The sequence below is a fragment of the Dipodomys ordii genome, unplaced genomic scaffold (genome assembly GCF_000151885.1).
Source record: "Dipodomys ordii isolate 6190 unplaced genomic scaffold, Dord_2.0 Scaffold55, whole genome shotgun sequence".
In the NCBI taxonomy this organism is placed as follows: domain Eukaryota; kingdom Metazoa; phylum Chordata; class Mammalia; order Rodentia; family Heteromyidae; genus Dipodomys; species Dipodomys ordii.
Window position 1 is genome coordinate 5,138,510 of NW_012267271.1, and position 18,844 is coordinate 5,157,353.

General features: G+C 50.6%; 1 protein-coding gene across 2 annotated transcripts; it reads left to right on the top strand.

The window, feature by feature from the left end:
* The first annotated feature begins 1,302 nt into the window (after window positions 1-1,302).
* On the top strand, window positions 1,303-17,417 carry Phyhd1 (phytanoyl-CoA dioxygenase domain containing 1). Of its 2 annotated transcripts, none has more exons than XM_013021249.1 (11): window positions 1,303-1,354; window positions 5,666-5,824; window positions 8,237-8,312; window positions 8,464-8,511; window positions 11,151-11,206; window positions 11,286-11,348; window positions 12,090-12,149; window positions 15,301-15,415; window positions 15,512-15,628; window positions 16,855-16,981; window positions 17,059-17,417. In XM_013021249.1, exons 1-11 carry the CDS (start codon window positions 1,322-1,324, stop codon window positions 17,102-17,104), a joined length of 900 nt encoding a protein of 299 aa, XP_012876703.1. In that variant the 5' UTR covers window positions 1,303-1,321; the 3' UTR covers window positions 17,105-17,417. The 2 variants fall into 2 exon arrangements, with proteins under 2 accessions (XP_012876703.1, XP_012876704.1); XM_013021250.1 differs by having other exon boundaries at window positions 12,090-12,111; window positions 15,287-15,415.
* Window positions 17,418-18,844: the final 1,427 nt, after the last annotated feature.

Sequence of the window (18,844 nt, forward strand, 5' to 3'; positions counted from 1 at the left end):
CAGAAAAAGCCAAAGGACAGCACCTAGGCCCTGAGTTCCATCCCCAGTACTGGCACAAAGACAACAAAACCTTCCCCCCTCATCATCCCCCCCAGCCATGGGTCAATCAATGGGGAGGGCCTTTCCCGAGGTGTACGCCCAGGCCCAGGTCTTTATCAGCAGTGGACAGCTCTTGTTTACTGTTTAAAGGGCCCTTCTGTTATCTGCATGTGCAGCATCAGAAGGGGCTAGGACTGGAGACATGCCAGGTCCCATGACTCCTCCCCCAGCCTCGTCCTACCAGCCTCAGGAGCCCATTGGGCTCAACCTCCCCCCCCCATCCCGCCAGGCCCTCTGGAAGCCAGGACTTCAGGACAAAGCCGCAGCTCCCAGCTCAGTGGCCTAGAAAACACATGACTTGACTTGGGGCCAAGGCTCTTGAGAGCTCAGCAGTGTCCCCTCCTCATCCCAGAGACGCTCTGTTCCTTGGCCACTCAGAGTGTCGTTTCTGGGAAAGCCAGGGACCAGATTCATAGAGTCCCAGTGCTCGGGCCATTCCAACCCCCTCCCACCCTGCCAGCTGTCTTGAGATGTCCATGTTCTGGAACTGTCTCCCAGGGGCATTTTGAATCCCAGTTCCCTCTTCTTCCTAAAACTGCCCACCTCACCACCTTCCAGAATCTTCCCGAGCTGAAGAGGCCACACCTTTCTCCTCCCAGGCCCTTGTCCCTTTGCCAGGCTGAGCCGCCCAGACTCACCCACACCCACCTTGAAACAACACAGGTTCCTACCCACCCCCTTCTTGGGACTTGAACTCAGGGCCTGGGCATTGTCTCTGAGCTCTTTTTGCTCAAGGCTAGCACCCTACCACTTGAGCCACAGCACCATTTCTGGCTTTTTCTGTGTAGGTGTTACGGAGGAATCGAACCAAGGGCTTCATGCATGCTAGGCAAGCACTCTCCCACTGAGCCACCTTCCCAGCCCTCTTGGCGACATTCTAATGCTTGCTTTCCTCCCTTGGGGGTCCCATGGTGTCCCAGCAGCCCAAACCCTCTTCCTCTAACTCTCCTAGAACTTCGTTGAACCACCAACCAAAAGAAGTTTGTTTCTAGAAAATCTAAAAAGAGTCATTAAATATCCTGAAGAGCTGGGGCAAGGGCTACTCCCGGATTAGATGAGGACTGGTGCCCAGGGCAGAGCTGTGGGTGTCTGTGAGTGGGGTAGGAGTGGGACTGAATATTCTCTGGGTAGGAAAGGGTTAAACCCTCTTGGACCTTCAGCCTACCACTCTTCCCCCTTCCTGAACTTTCTCCTCTCCAGTCCTGGATACCGCTCACCAGCCATGGCCTGCCTGAACCCCTCACAGCTCCAGAAGGTAGCACACGCAGGGTGGAGGCCGGAGGGTTGGTAATGGGCGGGGGAGAGGGGCGCGCACTTCTAGTGGCCTCTGAAACTCATCCTCCTGCCGGTTTACGGAGGCCCACACCCAGTAGGAGTGGGCTCCCAGGCACAAGGCCTAACTTCTACACAGCTCACAGGACCAGCACAGGGCAGAGGTGGTGTGTGTGTGTGTGTGTGTGTGTGTGTGTGTGTGTGTAAATGATCAAAACCAGAATAAAGCATCTGGATGGGCCAGTCCAGCTGGCCTCCTAGGGGAGGTGGTGAGGGTCGGGTCGGGAGGGTGTCCATCCTTCCAGGCTGACCATTAGCCCAAACACAAACGGCTTTAAAATCACCTCCAGATTCCTACCCTGAGCCAGGACTACAAGCTGTAGGCCCTAGTCCTTGCTTCCCACCAGCCCGTGTGGCTGGAAGGGGAGCTCAGTGCTAGAGCACAAGCTCAAGGCCCCGGATGTAATCCACAAATACACAGGAAAACAAAATACCCCACAAAGTCAGCCCTGCCCCCACAGCACCTCCGTTCCCTTGTGTTTTGTTTTGTAGTGTTGTGGGTTGAACCCCGGGTCTCATACAGGCCAGGCAAACACTGTGCCACCTGAGCCACACCGCCAGTCCCTTTTTTTGTTTTGTTTTACATTGGTTATTTTCCAAGTGAGGTCGGCCTTTACCCCAGCCAGCCTGGACGCCATGCTCCTGTGTGTGCTTCCCTGTGTCGCTGGCGTAACGCGTGCAGCCTGCACTCAGTCACTGGCTGAGAGGAGTCCCAGGAGCTTTTGTGCCCTGTCTGGCCTCAAACTGTGATTTCCTTCATCTCTGCTTCCTAATTAGATGCTAGGATTATAGGCTTGAGCTTTACTCTGGGCTTGTTTTGTTGTTGTTTTGGTCAGTTATGGGGCTTGAACTCTGGGCCTGGGCACTGTCCCTCAGTTCTTCAGCTCAAGGCTGGGTGCTCTACCACTTGAGCCACAGCACCACTCCCAGTTTTCTGTTGGAAATAAGAGTCTCACGGCCTTTCCTGGCTGGCTTTGAACCACAATCCTTAAATCTCAGCCTCCTGAGTAGTGAGGAGGATTACAGGTGTGAGCCAACAGTGCCTGCGTGGGTTTTTGTTTTGGTTTCGGTAAGGTATATTAAATAGGTAGGTTTCATTTGGTGGCCGATGAAGAGAACACTACGCGCTATTCAGGCAGAGAAAGTTTATTTTTTTATTTGGTCAGCCGTGGGGCCTGAACTCTGGGCCTGGGCGCTGTCCCTCAGCTCTTCAGCTCAAGGCGAGCGCTCTACCACTCGAGCCACGGCACCACTCCCGGTTTTCTGGTGGTTTATTGGAGATGAGTCTCATGGACTTTCCTGCCTGGGCTGGCTTTGAACCGTGATCCTCAGATCTCAGCCTCCTGAGTAGCTAGGATTACAGGTGTGAGCCACTGGCGCTCGGGTGGAAAAGAAGTTTATTTATCAAACTGCTGTCCCTGCCATGCATGGTGGAGAAGCAAGGCTGAAAAGGAAAAGGGGTGACTCACCCCAGGCCAGGACTTATCTAGGCCAGGGACAGGAAGGGGTGTGGCCAGGTGGGAGGAAGGTGTAGCCACACTGGATCCGGACCTGACCTCAGGGTCTGGGACCCTCTTAAGGTCAGATGGGAGGCTTGTAACCAGAGGTAGCCTAGGATGTGACCTAGCAGGAGGGGAAGGTGACTGCTTCCAGGTCAGCCAGTTACCTAGGTAATAGATACTGGGCAGAAACTTAACCAAGAGGGAGGGAGGTGTCCCTGTGCAGACCTGACAGCTTGTATTTCATTTTTTCTGACAGTTTGTATTTCATTTTTATTACTATAAAGTGTATTAGGAAGACCCCCTACTCAGGCAGCAAGCCCACCTAGTCATCCGGAGTGACAGAGCCCACCGCAACAAAGTTGTTAATAAAGAAGCAACTTTATTGAGAAGGTTCCTACACTGACCGGCCAGGGCCGCAGCACAGGCTTGGGAGCTGATACTGCGAACCTGAGTGCCCCCATTCTTTGGTTTTTAAAGGCGAAATCCATGAGATCGAGCCTGGTCACACGTAGGTGACCAAAAGGGGTCATACCAGACCACACACAGGTAGCCAATAGGCGAAGTTTACCGTAAGCATGTACAAAAGGCAAGATTTAACGTAAGCCCAAGGTGTCACCAGTTGGAGCCAGATTACAACCTATCTGTTTTATGTGTCAGCCCTTAACTGAACAATCAAGGTGGGTTAGGTTGTTAAGGGGAGGGGGACCGAGAGGCATTCTTTCCATTCCAGGAACTGGGCTGGTTGGAGCCAAGGTCTAGGTAACCTTGTTTAAAGGTTTTTTTCTAAAATCCCTAAAACAAAGGCAAAGCCTGGAAAGAAGCTGTACCAGCTCAAGTCTCCTCTCAGGGCCTACTTCTGTTTTTTTTTTTTGGGGGGGTCCGGTCTTGGGGCCTGAACTCTGGGTCTGGGCGTTGTCCCTCAGCTCTTCAGCTCAAGGCTAGCGCTCTACCACTTGAGCCATAGCGCCACTTCCGGCTTTTTTCTTTTTGCTTATGTGGTGCTGAGGAATGGAACCCAGGGCCTCAGGCATGCAAGGCAAGCGCTCTACCACTGAGCCAGCTTCTCAGCCCCAGGGCCTACTTCTAAAGATGATGTGCAAACAGGTTTGTAGTTAACCTAAATCAGTTAAAGAGTATATTTCTTTCTTTCTTTCTTTCTTTCTTTCTTTCTTTCTTTCTTTCTTTCTTTCTTTCTTTCTTTCTTTCTTTCTTTCTTTTTTGTTGTTGTTGTTGGTCGTGGGGCTTGAACTCTGGGCCTGGGCGCTGTCCCTCAGCTCTTCAGCTCAAGGCTAGTGCTCTACCACTTGAGCTACAGCACCACTTCCAGTTTTCTAGTGGTTTATTGGAGATAAGAGTTTCTCGGACTTTTCTGCCCAGGCTGGCTTTGAACCGTGATCCTCAGATCTCAGCCTCCTGAGTAGCTAGGTTTACAGGCATGAGCTACTGGTGCCAGGTTTACATTTCTTTTTGAACAGTATCACCTCTTCCCTTGCTCTGTTTTTTTGTTTTGGAGTCAGGATCTCACTCATGTTGCCTGCACTGGCCTTAAACTCATTTATCTTCCTGCCTCTGCTTCCCAAATACTTGGGATTACAGACATGCACTACTACACCTGTCCATCCAGCCATTGGCCCTGTTTTCTAGAGGCACCTGTGGTTAGCCCTTCGTGATAGTCTAAGAGTCAAGAGAGGAGACTAGCATTCCTCCTGTTATTTATTTATTTATCACCAGTCCTGAGGCTTGAACTCAGCCTGATTACTGTCACTGAGCTTTTTTTGCTCAAGGCTAGCACTCTACCACTTCACAGAATCACTTCTGGCTCTTTCTAGGCGGTACTGAGGAATTGAACCCAGTCTTCACACACACTAGATAAACACTCTACCACTAAGCCACCTTCCTAGCCTTCTCTTTTTTTTTTTTGTCGGTCATGGGGCCTGAACTGTGAGCCTGGGCGCTGTCCCTCAGCTCTTCAGCTCAAGCTAGTGCTCTACTACTTGAGCCACAGCACCATTTCCAGCTTTTTCTGCTTATTTGGTGCTGAGGAATCAAACTCAGGGCCTCATGCATGCGAGACAAGCGCGCTACCACTGAGCCACCTTCCCAGCCCCCCAAGCTTCTTATTTACTAAGTGTAAGGCCAAACTATCTTCCAGGTTTCTGGGCTTTTCCTGAATTCTGCTGTTATTTACCAGATTTTAGTGACCAGATATTTAACTTGTTTATTATTTCATTCTCTAATTTGGGTCTTTATCTCTGGAATTTTCCTTTAATAACTAACCTGGAGTTTCTTTCCACAAAGAGAGCCAGTCAGGCCTTGGTTGCTCAAGCCTGTAATCCTAGCTATTCAGGAGGCTGAGATCTGAAGATCACGATCCAACGCCAGCCTGGGCAGGAAAGTCGGTGAGCCTCTTATCTCCAATAAACCACCAGAAAACCAGGAGTGACCCTGTGGCTCAAGTGGTAGAGTGCTAGCCTTGAACTGAAGAGCTGAGGGACAGCGCCCAGGCCCTGAGTTCAAGCTCCCCAACCACCACCACCACCACCACCAAAAAGAGGTTCTGCCTTAAATGTTTTGCCCTACTTTTAATAATGAATCACTTTGTTCTATCTCTGATTGCACATCTTACACAATGACTAGGATACAGGGGATTCACCTTCAAGCTGCTTCCCAGTTGGGGGGTCAAATGCTGGTCCTAAGGTGGCGGGAAGCCTGAGCCTTGCCCCTGCCCTCAGTTCCAGGAGAATGGGTTCCTGGTGCTGGAAGGGTTCGTGTCTGCAGAAGAGTGCATGGCCATGCAACAGAGGATCAGCGAGATCGTGGCAGAGATGGACGTCCCTCCCCACTGCCGCACTGAGTTTTCTACGCAGGAGGAGGAGCAGCTTCGGGCCCAGGTAGGTGCCTTGGGCAGGTAAGGTGTGTGTGTGTGTGCCTGGCTTTCTTTGGATCTAGGATGGGGTCTCAGGCCCCAGCCTTGCACCCTACCAGGAACTTGTGTGCATTCCTCCTTAGCTCCCCACTCTTAACTTACAAGGGAACCATTATTATTATTATTATTATTTTTGTCGGTTGTGGGGCCTGAACTCTGGGCCTGGGTGCTGTCCCTCAGCTTTTCAGCTCAAGGCGAGCGCTGTACCACTTGAGCCACAGTGCCACTTCTGGCTTTTTCTGCGTATGTGGTGCTGAGGAATCAAACCCAGGGCCTCGTGCATGCAAGGCAAGCGCTCTACCACTGAGCACCTTCCCAGACCCAAGGGAGCCATTATTGCTCCCATTTGACAGGCACAGAAAGTGAGGCTTGGGCCACTTTCCTTAATGACATAATAAATTGTATTATTCAGGATTTAAATTTAACTCTGAGCTGGGTGCTGGTGGCTCACGCCTGAAATCCTAGCTACTCAGGAGGCTGAGATCTGAGTTCAAAGCCAGCCCGGGCAGGAAAGTCCGTGGGACTCTTATCTCCAATAAACCACTAGAAAACCAGAAGTGGTGCTGTGGCTCAAGTAGTCGAGCACTAGCTTTGAGCTGAAGAGCTGAGGGACAGTGCCCAGGCCCAGAGTTAAGCCTCATGACTGAGAAAGAAATAAAATAAAGCCGGATGCCGGGGGCTCATGCCTGTAAGCATAGCTACTCAGGAAGCTGAGATATGAGGATTGTGGTTCAAACCCAGCCCGGGCAGGAAAGTCTGTGAGACTCTTTTTTTTTTTTTAATTAAATTTAATTTAATTTGTGAACATACTGTACAGAGGGGTTACAATTGCATGGGCAGGATAATGTGTACATTTCTTACCAAGCATTGTATCCTCCTCCTTTGTTTACCCTTCACATCCCTTCCCAGCCACCCCCCTCCCCCCCATTAGCGAGACTCTTATCTCCAATAAAAACCACTAGAAAACTGGAAGTGTCGCTGTGGCTCAAGCGATAGAGCGCTCACCTTGAGCTGAAGAGCGCAGGGACAGCACACAAGCCCAGAGTTCAAGCCCCACGACCGACCAAAAAAATAAATAAATTTTTAAAAATAAAATAAAATAAATTTAACTCTGTCAAAAACCAAGTGATGCTGGGCACCGGTGGCTCACGCCTGTAACTACTCAGGAGGCTGAGATCTGAGGATCGCAGTTCAAAGCCAGTCCACGCAGGAAAGTCTGTGAGACTTTTATTTCCAATAAACCAGTCAGAAAACTGGAAGTGGCGCTGTGGCTCAAGTGGTAGAGCGCTTACCTTGAGCTTAAAAGGTGAGGGACAGCGCCCAGGCCCAGAGTTCAATCCCCATGACCGACTTAAAAACCCCAAACAAACCAAGTGATGCTGTGCCTTCTGCCACAGAGGGCCGAGTGAACCTGGTGGTTCTTGTCAGGCTACATGTAGGAACTCCAGGTGTTTCCTGAAACTCAGCACATTTAAAAATGGAGAGGTGAAAGTGGCACTGTGGCTCAGATGGTAGAGAGCTTGCCTTGAGCTGAAGAGCTCTGGTGCGGCTCCCAGGCCCAGAGTTCAAGCCCCAAAACAGACAAAAATAAATAAATAAATAAATGGAGAGGTGATTCTCTCACTTATCCAGTTCTCCTAGTCATAGTCTGGATTTCAGAATAAGCTGTGTCCAAGCCCTGGGGTCACTCACACTGAAACTGAAAAGCTGCTGTCCTCTGGTGGCCAAAAGGGAGAATTACAACTTTAAAAGCCTCACATATAGGAAATAGGAAGATGGAGATGGAGTCTTTCGTTTCTTTTTTCCTGGTATGTTGTAGGGCTTGAACTCAGGGCCTAGGCTCTGTCCCTGAGCTATTTTTGCTCAAGGCGAGCGCTCTATCGCTTGAGCCACAGCGACACTTCCAGTTTTCTAGTGTTTTTTATTCGAGATAAGAGTCTCACAGACTTTCCTGCCTGGGCTGGCTTTGAACCACAATCCTCTTGTACCACAGCACCACTTCTGGTTTTCTGGTGGTTCATTGGAGGTAAGAGACTCATGGGGACTTTTCAGCCTAGGCTGTCTTCAAACTGTGATCCTCAGATCTCAGCCTCTTGAGTGCCTGGCTTTTATTTTCAACTTGTGGTGATTTACATGCAGCACCATCCTAAATTGGGATGCATCTGTAATTAGATATTTCCAAGAAATTTCCTAGCTGCAAGCAGTGCTTCCAAAACTTGGGGTTTCTGTCCACCACCAGTGCCTCACCGGACATGTTTAGGAAGCTTCTGGGGTTTGGAGCCCTGGGGGAGGCAGCTCCTGAGTCTGTTCCTCTCTGCCAGACTCAGCTCTGATCGCCAGATCCTCTCTGTAGTCCCTTTTGGGTCTCCTTCCGCAGGGCAGCACGGACTATTTCTTGAGCAGCGGTGACAAGATTCGTTTCTTCTTTGAGAAAGGCGTTTTTGACAAGAAAGGTTTGTTCCTGGGATCCTAGACACAGGAGTGAGTGGCTATAATGCGGCAGAATTTGGTGTTCCGCCTCCAGGGCTGGGAGAGCGCTGAGCCCAGCTGCCTAGTGGACACCAGACTCCAATTCTTCAGCCTTCATCTCTTCTTGTGTCACAGGCAACTTCGTGGTCCCTCCAGAGAAAGCTGTCAACAAAATTGGCCATGGTGAGCAGGGTCCTGGGGTGTAGTAAAGAAAGTGGCCTGAGGAGACTGAAGATCAAGGTGGAGGGGTTGGAATGTGGCATTTCCAGCTGCAGCTGCCGTCTCACCGTAGTTTTCTTTTTCTTTCTTCCTTTCTTCCTTCCTTCCTTCCTTTCTTTCTTTCTTTCATTTTCACCATAGTTTTCATCTTCTGATGCTAATCCAGTAGTTACTAACCCAGTGCTGGGAGGAGTGCTCCCTTTGAGTGCTCCCCACAGATAGGCCAAAGCCAACTGCACCACTCTATTGCCTGGCTTGGATGAGCAAGAGGGGCTCCTGGATCCATGTTGCTCCACTTCCTGTCTAAGGAGTGGGGAGGTTGGAACTCAGGGCCTGGGTGCTATCCTTTAGCTTTTTTTTTTTTTTTTGTCAGTTATGGGGCTTGAAGTCTGGGCCTGAGTGCCGTCCCTCAGCTCTTCAGTTCAAGGCTAATGCTCTACCACTTTAGCTACAGAACCACTTCCATTTTTCTGGTGGTTTATTATTGGAGATAAGAGTTTCATGGCCTATTCTATCATGGCCTGGGCTGGCTTTGAACCACGATCCTTAGATCTCAGCCTCCTGAGTAGCTAGGATTCCAGGCATGAGCCACCAGCGCCCAGCTTGTCTTTTAGCTTTTTAATTAAAGCTAGTTCTCTACCACTTGAGCCACAGCACCACTTCTGGTTTTCTGGTGGTTAATTGGAGATAAGAGTCTCCTGGAGCTGGGTGCCAGTGGCTCATGCCTGGAATCCTAGCTATTCAGAGGCTGAGATCTGAGGATCATGGTTCAAATCCAGCCTGGACAGGAAAGTCCCTGAAACTCTTATCTCCAATAAACAACCAAAAGTGGCACTGTGGCTCAAGTGGTAGAGAGATCACCTTGAGCTGAATAGCTTAGGGACAGTGCCCAGGCTGAGTTCAAGTCCCACAACCAACAATAACAACAACTACTACAACAACAACAAGAGTCTCATGGAATTTCTTGCCTGTGCTGGCTTTGAACCGCAATCCTTGGATCTGAGTCTCTTAAGAAGGTAGCTAAGATTACAGGCGTGAGCCACCAGTGCCTGGCTGCAGGGCTTTTCTTCTCCCCATTTTACAGAAGAGACTGAGGCTTGCAGGAGAGAAATAGTCCCTCTCTGTGCACACAGAGGAAAGGGGTACACTGAGGTTCTTCTGGAGGGGTCTCTCCCTCTGTGAGGGAGGGAGTCCTCAGTCCTCTGCGATGGACAGGGATTCAGGACTGGAGGACTGACATTCCAGATGTCCAGAAAATCAAAAATAGGATCATGGGTGGGATGGGGCTGGGGTGGGGTGAAGGCATCATGGACCCATGACTTGATCATACACAAGCATGGCTGGGTGCTAGCCCGTGGCTCACACCTATAACCCAACTATTCAGGAGACTGAGATCTGAGGATCACAGTTCAAAGCCTGCTGGGGCAGACAAATCTGAGATTCTTTTTTTTTTTTTTTTTTTCAGTCATTGGGCTTGAACTCTGGGGCTGGGTGCTCTCCCTCAGCTCAAAGATAGCACTCGACCACTTGAGCCACAGTGCCACTTCCAGTTTTCTGATGGCTTATTAAAGATAAGAGTCTCTCCTGGACTGGGAAGATGGCTCAGTGGTAGAGCACTTGCCTTGCATGCCTGACACCCTGGGTTCGATTCCTCAGCACCACATAAGCAAAATGAAAAAAGCCAGAAGTGGCGCTGTGGCTCAAGTGGTAGAGCGCTAGCCTTGAGCTGAAGAGCTGAGGGACAGCGCCCAGGCCCAGAGTTCAGGCCCCATTACCAGACCCCCAAAAAAAGAGTCTCTTCCTGGGCTGGCTTTGAACCTTGATCCTCAGATCTCAGCCTCCTGAATTGCTAGGATTACCGGCGTGAGCCACTGGCACCCAGCTGAGAGATTCTTTTTTTTTTTTTTTTTCGGTCTTGTCTTGGGGCCTGAACTCTGGGCCTGGGCACTGTCCCTCAGCTCTTCAGCTCAAAGCTAGCGCTCTGCCACTTGAGCCACAGCGCCACTTCCGGCTTTTTTCATTTTGCTTATGTGGTGCTGAGGAATTGAACCCAGGGCCTCATGCATGCAAGAAAAGCGCTCTACTACTGAGCCACATTCCCAGCCCATAAACATATCTTTTTTTTTTTTTTGGTCACTCATGGGGCCTGAACTCTGGGCGCTGTCCCTCAGTTCTTTTAGCTCAAGGCTAGTGCTCTACACTTGAGCCACAGCTGGCTTTTTCTGCTTATGTGGTGCTGAGGAATCGAACCCAGGGCCTCATGCATGCAAGGCAAGCACTCTACCACTGAGCCACATTCCCAGCCCTCCACAAGATTCTCATTGCCAATTAATTACTCAGAAAAAGCCTGAAGTAGAGCTGTGGCTGAAGTGGTAGAATGGTAGCCTTAAGCAAAATGAAGCTCTGGGAGCACACCCAGGCCCTGAGTTCAGGCCCCAGGACTGGCAAAAATAAACAAGCATAAAATAAATGAACAAGCAGAAAGCTTAATGTACTCTGCATGGGGACCACATGGTGGGGAGGCCTGAGTGGTCGCTGGGGGCGGGCGGGTACCTGTGGGCCAAGGTGGTCCGACCGTTCACCAGCACACCTCGGTCCTGCAGCTCTCCACGCCCACGACCCTGTCTTCAGGAGTGTCACCCACTCCCCCAAGGTTCAGGTGAGCAGAGGTGGGGACAGGAACAGGAGGGCGGGCTGATGGGGTGGGCCGGCGGCAATGTAACCCTGTCACCTTCCAGGCCTTGGCCAGAAGCTTGGGCCTCCAGATGCCCGTGGTCGTGCAGAGCATGTACATCTTTAAGGTAAGCCCCACATCCACCCCAGGCCTCAGTTTCCCCTCTGGAAGATGGACAGACTGCTCATACAGGCTCAGGGGCCTGGTGCTTAGCTGGTTAAAATTTGATGGTAGATTGCTGGGCACTGGTGGCTCATGCCTGTAATCCTACCTACTCAGGAGGCTGAGATCTGAGGATCGCAGTTCAAAACCAGCCCAGGCAGGAAAGTCCTTGAGACTCTTATCTTCAATAAACCACTCACAAAAAACAGAAGTGGTGCTGTGGCTCAAGTGGTAGAGTACTCGGCTTGAGCTGAAGAGCTGAGGAACAGTGCCAAGGTCCAGAGTTCAAGCCCCACGACCGATGAAAGAAAGAAAGAGAGAAAGAAAGGAAAGAAAGAGAGAGAGAAAGGAAGAAAGAAAGAAAAGAAAGAGAAAGAAAGAAAGCCAGATCCTGGGGAAAGGTGTCTCTGATTGTGACTTCTAGCCCTCACTAGCTTTTGCTTGGAGATTTGTTGGGCAGTGCCTGCTGCCTTGTGTGTAGTCTGCCCCTTCCTGCAGACAGGGAGGTTTTCTCTTCATTCCTCCTGGGCTGGCACACAGGAAGTGCTCAGGAGCTGGGTGTTGGCATGGAACAAGAGTGGCAAGCATCCTGCAGCACTCAGATCCAGCCCTGCTCTTCCCAGACTCCTCTCCTTTCCTCCCTGCTCCAGCCCTCTTCCCATACCCCTCCCCTTCTCCATCCTCAACAAGCCCTTCTCTCTTGCAGCAACCTCACTTTGGCGGCGAAGGTGAGCTGGGAGCAGGCCTTGAGCCCCCAGGAAAGGTGGTGAGATTGGAGTGGTCAGGATGCAGGGGGGCGCCGTCCTCCATCCCCACCGGGGACAGTGGGAGAATGGGAGGGAGTCCTGGAGCCCTTTGGCCCTTGGGCCCGAACTCTGACTGCAGCACTTAGCTGGTTAAAAGTAGATTCCTCAGAGCTGCTGATGCACGCCCATAGTCCTAGGGACTTGGGAGTATGCGATTGGGAGGATCCACATCCAGGCCTGCCTGGGCAGAAGAGTTTTACCTCAGTGGAAGGAAAGTAGGACTGGTTGAAAGAGGATGGGACACAATCCATCCCAGGGGACCACGCAGAGGCAGGCAGGCACAGGAGAAAGATGATTGTAAGGTTTATTAGAGGAGCCATATTTCCCCCAAGAGGGAGCACATGGCCTCTGTCCCCATCCAGGTAGCAGGAGGGTCTGGGGGATAGGAGGTGAGGTGGATGGGAGTTCAGGTGGGTTTTGGGTGGAAAGAAGGAGGGGCCAGCTATGGAGGGAACTCCAGGAATGGGAGGGGGTCCCAGGTCTGGGCGGAGCTGAGGACCAAAGGTGAGCATAACACTTAACAATGATGAGCTGGGCGCTGGTGACTCACCTGTCATCCTAGCTACTCAGGAGGCTGAGATCTGAGGATCCCGGTTCAAAGCCAGCCCAGGCAGGAAAGTCGGTGAGACTCTTTAATAAACCAGCAGAAAACCAGAAGTGGCACTGTGGCTCAAAGGGTAGAGTGCTCACATTGAGCTGAAGAGCTGAGGGACAGCGCCCAGGCCCAGCGTTCAAGTTGTATGACCAGCAAAAAAAAAAAAGAAAGTAGGAATGGTGGCATGTATTTGTTATTTGTTATTCCAGCTGCTGTAGGAAGCATACAATTAGGAGGATCATTGTACAGCCACACACTGGGAGGGAAGTAAGACCCTACCTCAAAAATGACCAGTAACAGGGCTGGGAAGGTGGCTCTGTGGTAGAGTGCTGGCCTCTCATGCATAAGGCTCTGGATTCCATTCCTCAACAGCACATAAGCAGAAAAAAGCCGGAAGTGGCGTTGTGGCTCAAGTGGTAGGACACTAGCCTTGAGCTCAAGAGCTGAGGGACAGAGTTCAATGCCCAGAGTTCAGTCCCACGACTTATAAAACAAAACAAAAAACACAAACCCTCCCCCCACACACAACAGCAACAAAAATAAAACAGTCTAAGCATGGCTCAGTTGGTACATGCCAGTAATTGTCCCCACTCATGAGGCTGTAATCTGCAAAATTGCAGTCCAAAGTGTGGGCAGAAAAACCTAACAGACTCTATCTTCAAAATAATCAGTGAAAAAGCACATCTGGAGGTGTAGCTCCAGTGGTAGAGCACCAGCCAGGCACGCCAACTGAGCACAAGGACCTTTGAATTCTGAGTTCAAACCCCAGAACCAAAACCAAAACAAAACCGAAAAACCCAGAACCAGTAAGATAAATTAATCAGTAAACTGTGAAGAGAAAAAAAGGACTAGAAGCATATCTGAGCTGTAAAGCACCTGCCTAACAAGTGTGAGACCTGAGTTCAAAGAGAGACAGAGAGGCAGATGCATTTCCATTCCTAAGATCTTAAGCCCGTGGATCTGGTCTGGACAGGACTGGGAATTTGTATTTTTGGCAGTACTGGAATTCGGACTCAGAGCCCTGCACTTGCTAAGCAGGTGCTTCCATTTGAGCATACCTCCGGCTCTTTCTGCTTTTGTTATTTTATATTTGGGGCTGGGAATGTGGCTTAGTTGTAGAGTGCTTGCCTTGCATGCATGAAGCCCTAGGTTTGAGTCTTCAGCTTCACAGGAACAGAAAAAGCTGGAAGTGGTGCTGTGGCTCAAGTGGTAGAAGCGCTAGCCTTGAGCTGAAGAGCTGAGGGACAGTGCCCAGGCCCAGAGTTCAAGCCCCATTACCGACAAAAAAAATCAACAAAAAAACCCCCAGCTATTATTTACATGTGGAAGGTTGTTGTTGTTGTTTGTTTTTGTGGATACTGAGACTTGAACTCTGGGCCTGGGTACTTTCCTGAGCTTTTTTTGCTCAAGGTGAGTGCTCTACCACTTGAGCCACAAGGCCATTTTCTGGTGGTTAATTGAAGATAGGAGTCTCATGGACTTTTCTTGCTGGGGCTGGCTTTGAACCACAATCCTCAGATCTCAGCCTCCTGAGTAGCTACAATTGCAGGCGTAAGCCACTGGCGCTTGGCCACTTTCTGCTTTTTTTGAGTAGTTTTTTGATGAAAAGTCTCACAGACACTTTTTTTTCCTGGGCTGGCTTTAAACCATCATCCTCAGATCTCAGCCTCCTCAGTAGCTAGGATTACAGGCATGAGCCACCAGCTCATGGGGAAGTTTTTAAAAAGGGGGTGCTTAGTCATAATTACACCCCTGCTTTGAACTATCTTCAGTCTTTTAGATTCTTTCCCCTGACTACTGGGGATTGAACCCAGGGACTTGCGAGAGCAGCACTCTACTTCTTGAGCTGTAATTCTAGTCCTTTTTTTTTTTGTCTCTCTCTCTCTCTTTTTTTTTTTTTAGTCAGTATTGGAGCTTGAACTCAGGGCCTGGGTGCTGTCCCTGAGCTTTTTCACTTAAGGTTAGTGCTCTAGCCCTTTGGGCCATAGCTACACTTCCAGTTTTCTGGTGGCTAATTAGAGATAAGTGTCTCAAGAGGACTTTACTCCCTAGGTTGGCTTCAAACCTCAATTTTCAGATCGCAGGCTCCTGAGTACAGGCATGAGCCACCAGCCCCTGGCTAGAAGTGGGACTTGAACTCTGTGTCTGGGCGCTGTCCCTCAGCTCTTCAGCTCAAGGCTAGCACTCTACTGCTTGAGCCACAGTGCCACTCCTGACTTTTTTCTGTTTATGTGGTGCTGAGGAATCGAACCCAGGGCCTCATGCATGCGAGGTAAGCACTCTACCACTGAGCCACCTTCCCAGACCCTAGAAGTAGAGATTTTTTTTTTAAAGAGGTGAAGTCTCTTACTTCTGGCTCAGAACCCCAGTGGCAGAAAATGTGGTGAAGTTCTTACTGGTGTGGGGAAGGCATTCCCTGAGGCTCTGAGAGAGAAGTCTTTTGAGGTGAGGTGGCATAGGGCAAAGGGCCAGGTTCCTCACCACCAGGCGGGTCTGCCTCAGTCTCCCCTCACCAGGATGCCACCTTCCTGTACACGGAGCCCCTGGGCCGGGTGCTGGGCATGTGGATCGCAGTGGAGGATGCCACACTGACCAATGGCTGCCTCTGGTTCATCCCTGGCTCCCACACCAGTGAGGACTCTTGTCCCTCCCTCCCACCCGTAGCCCCCAGGAAGAGGGTTTTGGTGAAGAGAGACAGAGGAGCTAATGGGCCATCTTGGCTTACAGAAGGAGTGTCGAGAAGGATGATCCGGGCCCCTGCTGGCTCAGCGCCTGGCACCCGCTTCCTGGGGTCGGAGCCTGCACGGGATGACAGCCTCTTTGTGCCCACACCAGTGCAGAGAGGTAGGCTGGGACATAGAGCATTTGGGAGGCAAATGGCTATGCCCCAAATCTGTGCTCACTCCACTACATGGTTAGGTAAGAGGCTCCCTCGATGCTTCAGGGAGAAAGGCCAGGTGCTGGCTGCTCACCCCCCCATTGTCATCCTAGCTATGCGAATTAATTATCTCTAATCTCCAAAAAGACCGAAGTCTAACCGTGGCTCGTCTAGTAGTGTGCTAGAGAAAGCGCAGGTTCAGCACCCAGATCCTGAGTTTAAGCCCCAAGATTGGCACGCGCGCACGTGTGCGCGCGCGCACACCCCCCCCCAAAATAAGGTGGGGCCAGGTGCTGGTGGCTCACACCTGTTCAGGAGGCTGAGATGTGTGGATCGAGGTTCAAAGCCAACCCAGGCAGGAAAGTGTGAGACTCATATCTCCAATTAACCACCAGAAAACCTGAAGTGGCGCTGTGGCTCAACTGGTAGAGTGCTAGCCTTGAGCTGAAGAGCTAAGGGACAGTGCCCAGGCCCAGAGTTGAGTCCCCACGACTGATAAAAAAGAGAAAAATAGATAAATAAAAATAAATGTGGGGCTGATGGAGCACTCAGAGCTCAGGAGCCAGTGAGGTTACCAGCAAATCCTCCCAGATCAAGCAGGGCTACAGTACAGAGAGGCCTTTTGTTGTTGTTGGTGGTGGTTATTAGGTCTTAAACTCAAGGCCTCAGGCTCTCATTAGGCTTTTCCTTGTATTGCCACACTCAAGGCTAACACTCTCCTATTTTAGCCATATCTCTACTTCCGACTTTTTTTGTTGTTGTTATTGGTCATGGGGCTTGAACTAGGGCCTGGGTGCTGTCCCTGAGCTTTTTTCTCAAGGCTAGGGCTCTCTACCACTTTGAGTCACCATGCACTTCTGGTTTTCTGGCGGTTCATTGGAGATAAGAGTCTCATGGATTTTCCTGCCCTGGCTGGCTCTGAACCATGATCCTGATATCTCAGCCTCCTGAGTAGCTAGGATGACAGGCAAGGCATGAGTCACTAGTGCCTGGTAAGTAGTAGAGGGGACTCGATCCCAGGGAAACCCTGACCAAAACAGCACAGCCTCAGACCCTGGAGCAGGCCTCAGGCTCCAGAACCTCCAGAGGTGGGATTGAACACCGGTAGAGGGCAAACGCCCTACCTACTCTGGAAGGAGGGTGGCTGGGCCTTAGGGCTGGTGCCTTCCTGATTGCCTCCAATCTCTACCAGGGGCCCTGGTCCTGATTCACGGGGAAGTGGTTCACAAGAGTGAGCAGAACCTCTCTGCCTGCTCTCGCCAGGCCTACACATTCCACCTCATGGAGGCCGCAGGCACGGTCTGGAGCCCAGAGAACTGGTAGGTGGCAGGGCAAGATGTCTCTGAAGAAGGCTTGGGAACTGGAGCAGTGATGTGGGCTTCTCCATTCTCTGCAGGCTCCAGCCCACAGCTGACCTGGCCTTTCCTCCACTTTATACCTGATGGCCTTCAAGGGCTGGACCAGCCCCTCTTCTGTGAAGCCACGCCCCCAAAGGCTGCACCATTCCCCGCCCCCCAGCCATGCCCCACAGCAATGTAGCCAGCAAGTGAGAGGCCCAAGAGACTGGACAGCAGCCCCTGTTGGGTGGCTGGAGCTTCCCCAAGATACTGGTCTCCCTGCCACTCTTCTGCCCAACACAGCCTCCTCCTTGAAGTGGATTTTCAGATGTAAAACGGTTCTGGTCCATTCTCTTCTCTTGGGTAGAACTATGGCCATGATAGATAGAATGCTGAATAAAAACAAGTTTCCACTGTAGCAGCTTCTTCATCCATTCTCCTTTCCCAAGAAACCTGTTCTACGGATAGAACCCACTAAGACCCATCCCAAGCCAGGTGCTGGTTGTTCACAACTGTTAGCTTCTAGGAGGCTGAGATCTGAGGAACAAGGTTTGAACCCAGCCAGGGTAGGAAAGTCTGTGAGACTCTTATCTCCAGTTAATCACAGAAAAAAGCCGGAAGTGGCACTGTGGCTCAAGCGGTAGAGTGCCAGCCTTGTATCAGCACTAACTAATGTAAGTGAACACTAATCTGGGCACTAATCGTGGACACTCTTCATGAGCTTTAGCAGCTTCATCTCACTTAATCCTCACAGGGTGTTTACAGATAAAGATTCTGAACAAAGGAAAGTAGGAGGGTGCCTGTGGCTCACACCTGTAACCCTAGCTACACCGGAGGCTGAGATCTGAGGGAGGAGGGGGGGTTTGAAGCCAGCTGAAGCAGAAAAGTCTCTAAGACTTTTTTTTTTTTTTTCATTGGTAGGGGTTTGGACTCAGGGCCAGAGCACTGTCCCTGAGTTCTTTTGCTCAAGGCTAGTGCTCTACCACTTGAGCCAAAGCACCACTTCCAGTTTTCTGGTAGTTTATTGGAGATAAGAGTCTCATGGACTTTTCCTGCCCAGGCTGGTTTTGAACTGTGATCCTCAGATCTCAGCCTCCTGAGTAGCTAGGATTACAGGCATGAGCCACTGGTGCCCAACAAGATTCTTATCTCTAATAAACTACTCAGAAAAAGCTGGAAGTGGCTCTTTGGCTCAAGTGATAGAGCACTGGCCTTGAGCGAAAAACATCTCAGGGACAGCATCTGGGCCCTGAGTTCAAGCCTGATGATTGACAATAAACAAACAAACAAATGAATAAATCTTTATCACTAACTGCAACCAGGGACAGCACAATGATGGGATACCTGGCCGAAGAACTGAGAAAGGAGAGGAAAGGGCGCACCAGGGATATAGTGCTCATCGGCTTCCATACCCCAAGTTCCTGTAACAAGCTTATTTATTTAGTTCAGTGCAGGGAGGTGACTCTAGGTAAGTGCAGGGACTATGCTATCAATCCACTTTTGGGCCAGAGGTGAGCTGAGTCCTTGCCCTGGGTTTAGTCTCCATTAACACAATGAAACAACCAGAAACTTCAAAGTGGAGACATTTCACATGCTAATCCAGGTTTCTATTTTTCTTTTTTTTTTTGGGGGGGGGTCTGGTTGTGGGGCCTGAACTCTGGGCCTGGGCGCTGTCCCTTAGCTCTTCAGCTCAAGGCTAGCACTCTTCCACTTGAGCCACAGCGCCACTTCCAGCTTTTTTCTTATGTGGTGCTGAGGAATCGAACCCAGGGCCTCGTGCATGCAAGGCAAGTACTCTACCACAGCCACCTTCCCAGTCCTTTCTAAGCTTTTTTTTTTTTTTTT

Excerpts from the sequence above, each read along its gene's own strand:
- Phyhd1 (XM_013021249.1), top strand. The coding sequence starts at position 1,322 with ATGGCCTGCCTGAACCCCTCACAGCTCCAGAAG. Across the intron at positions 8,313-8,463 it reads AGGCGTTTTTGACAAGAAAG|GCAACTTCGTGGTCCCTCCA; the intron begins GTTTGTTCCTGG and ends CTTGTGTCACAG. Across the intron at positions 11,349-12,089 it reads AGAGCATGTACATCTTTAAG|CAACCTCACTTTGGCGGCGA; the intron begins GTAAGCCCCACA and ends TCTCTCTTGCAG.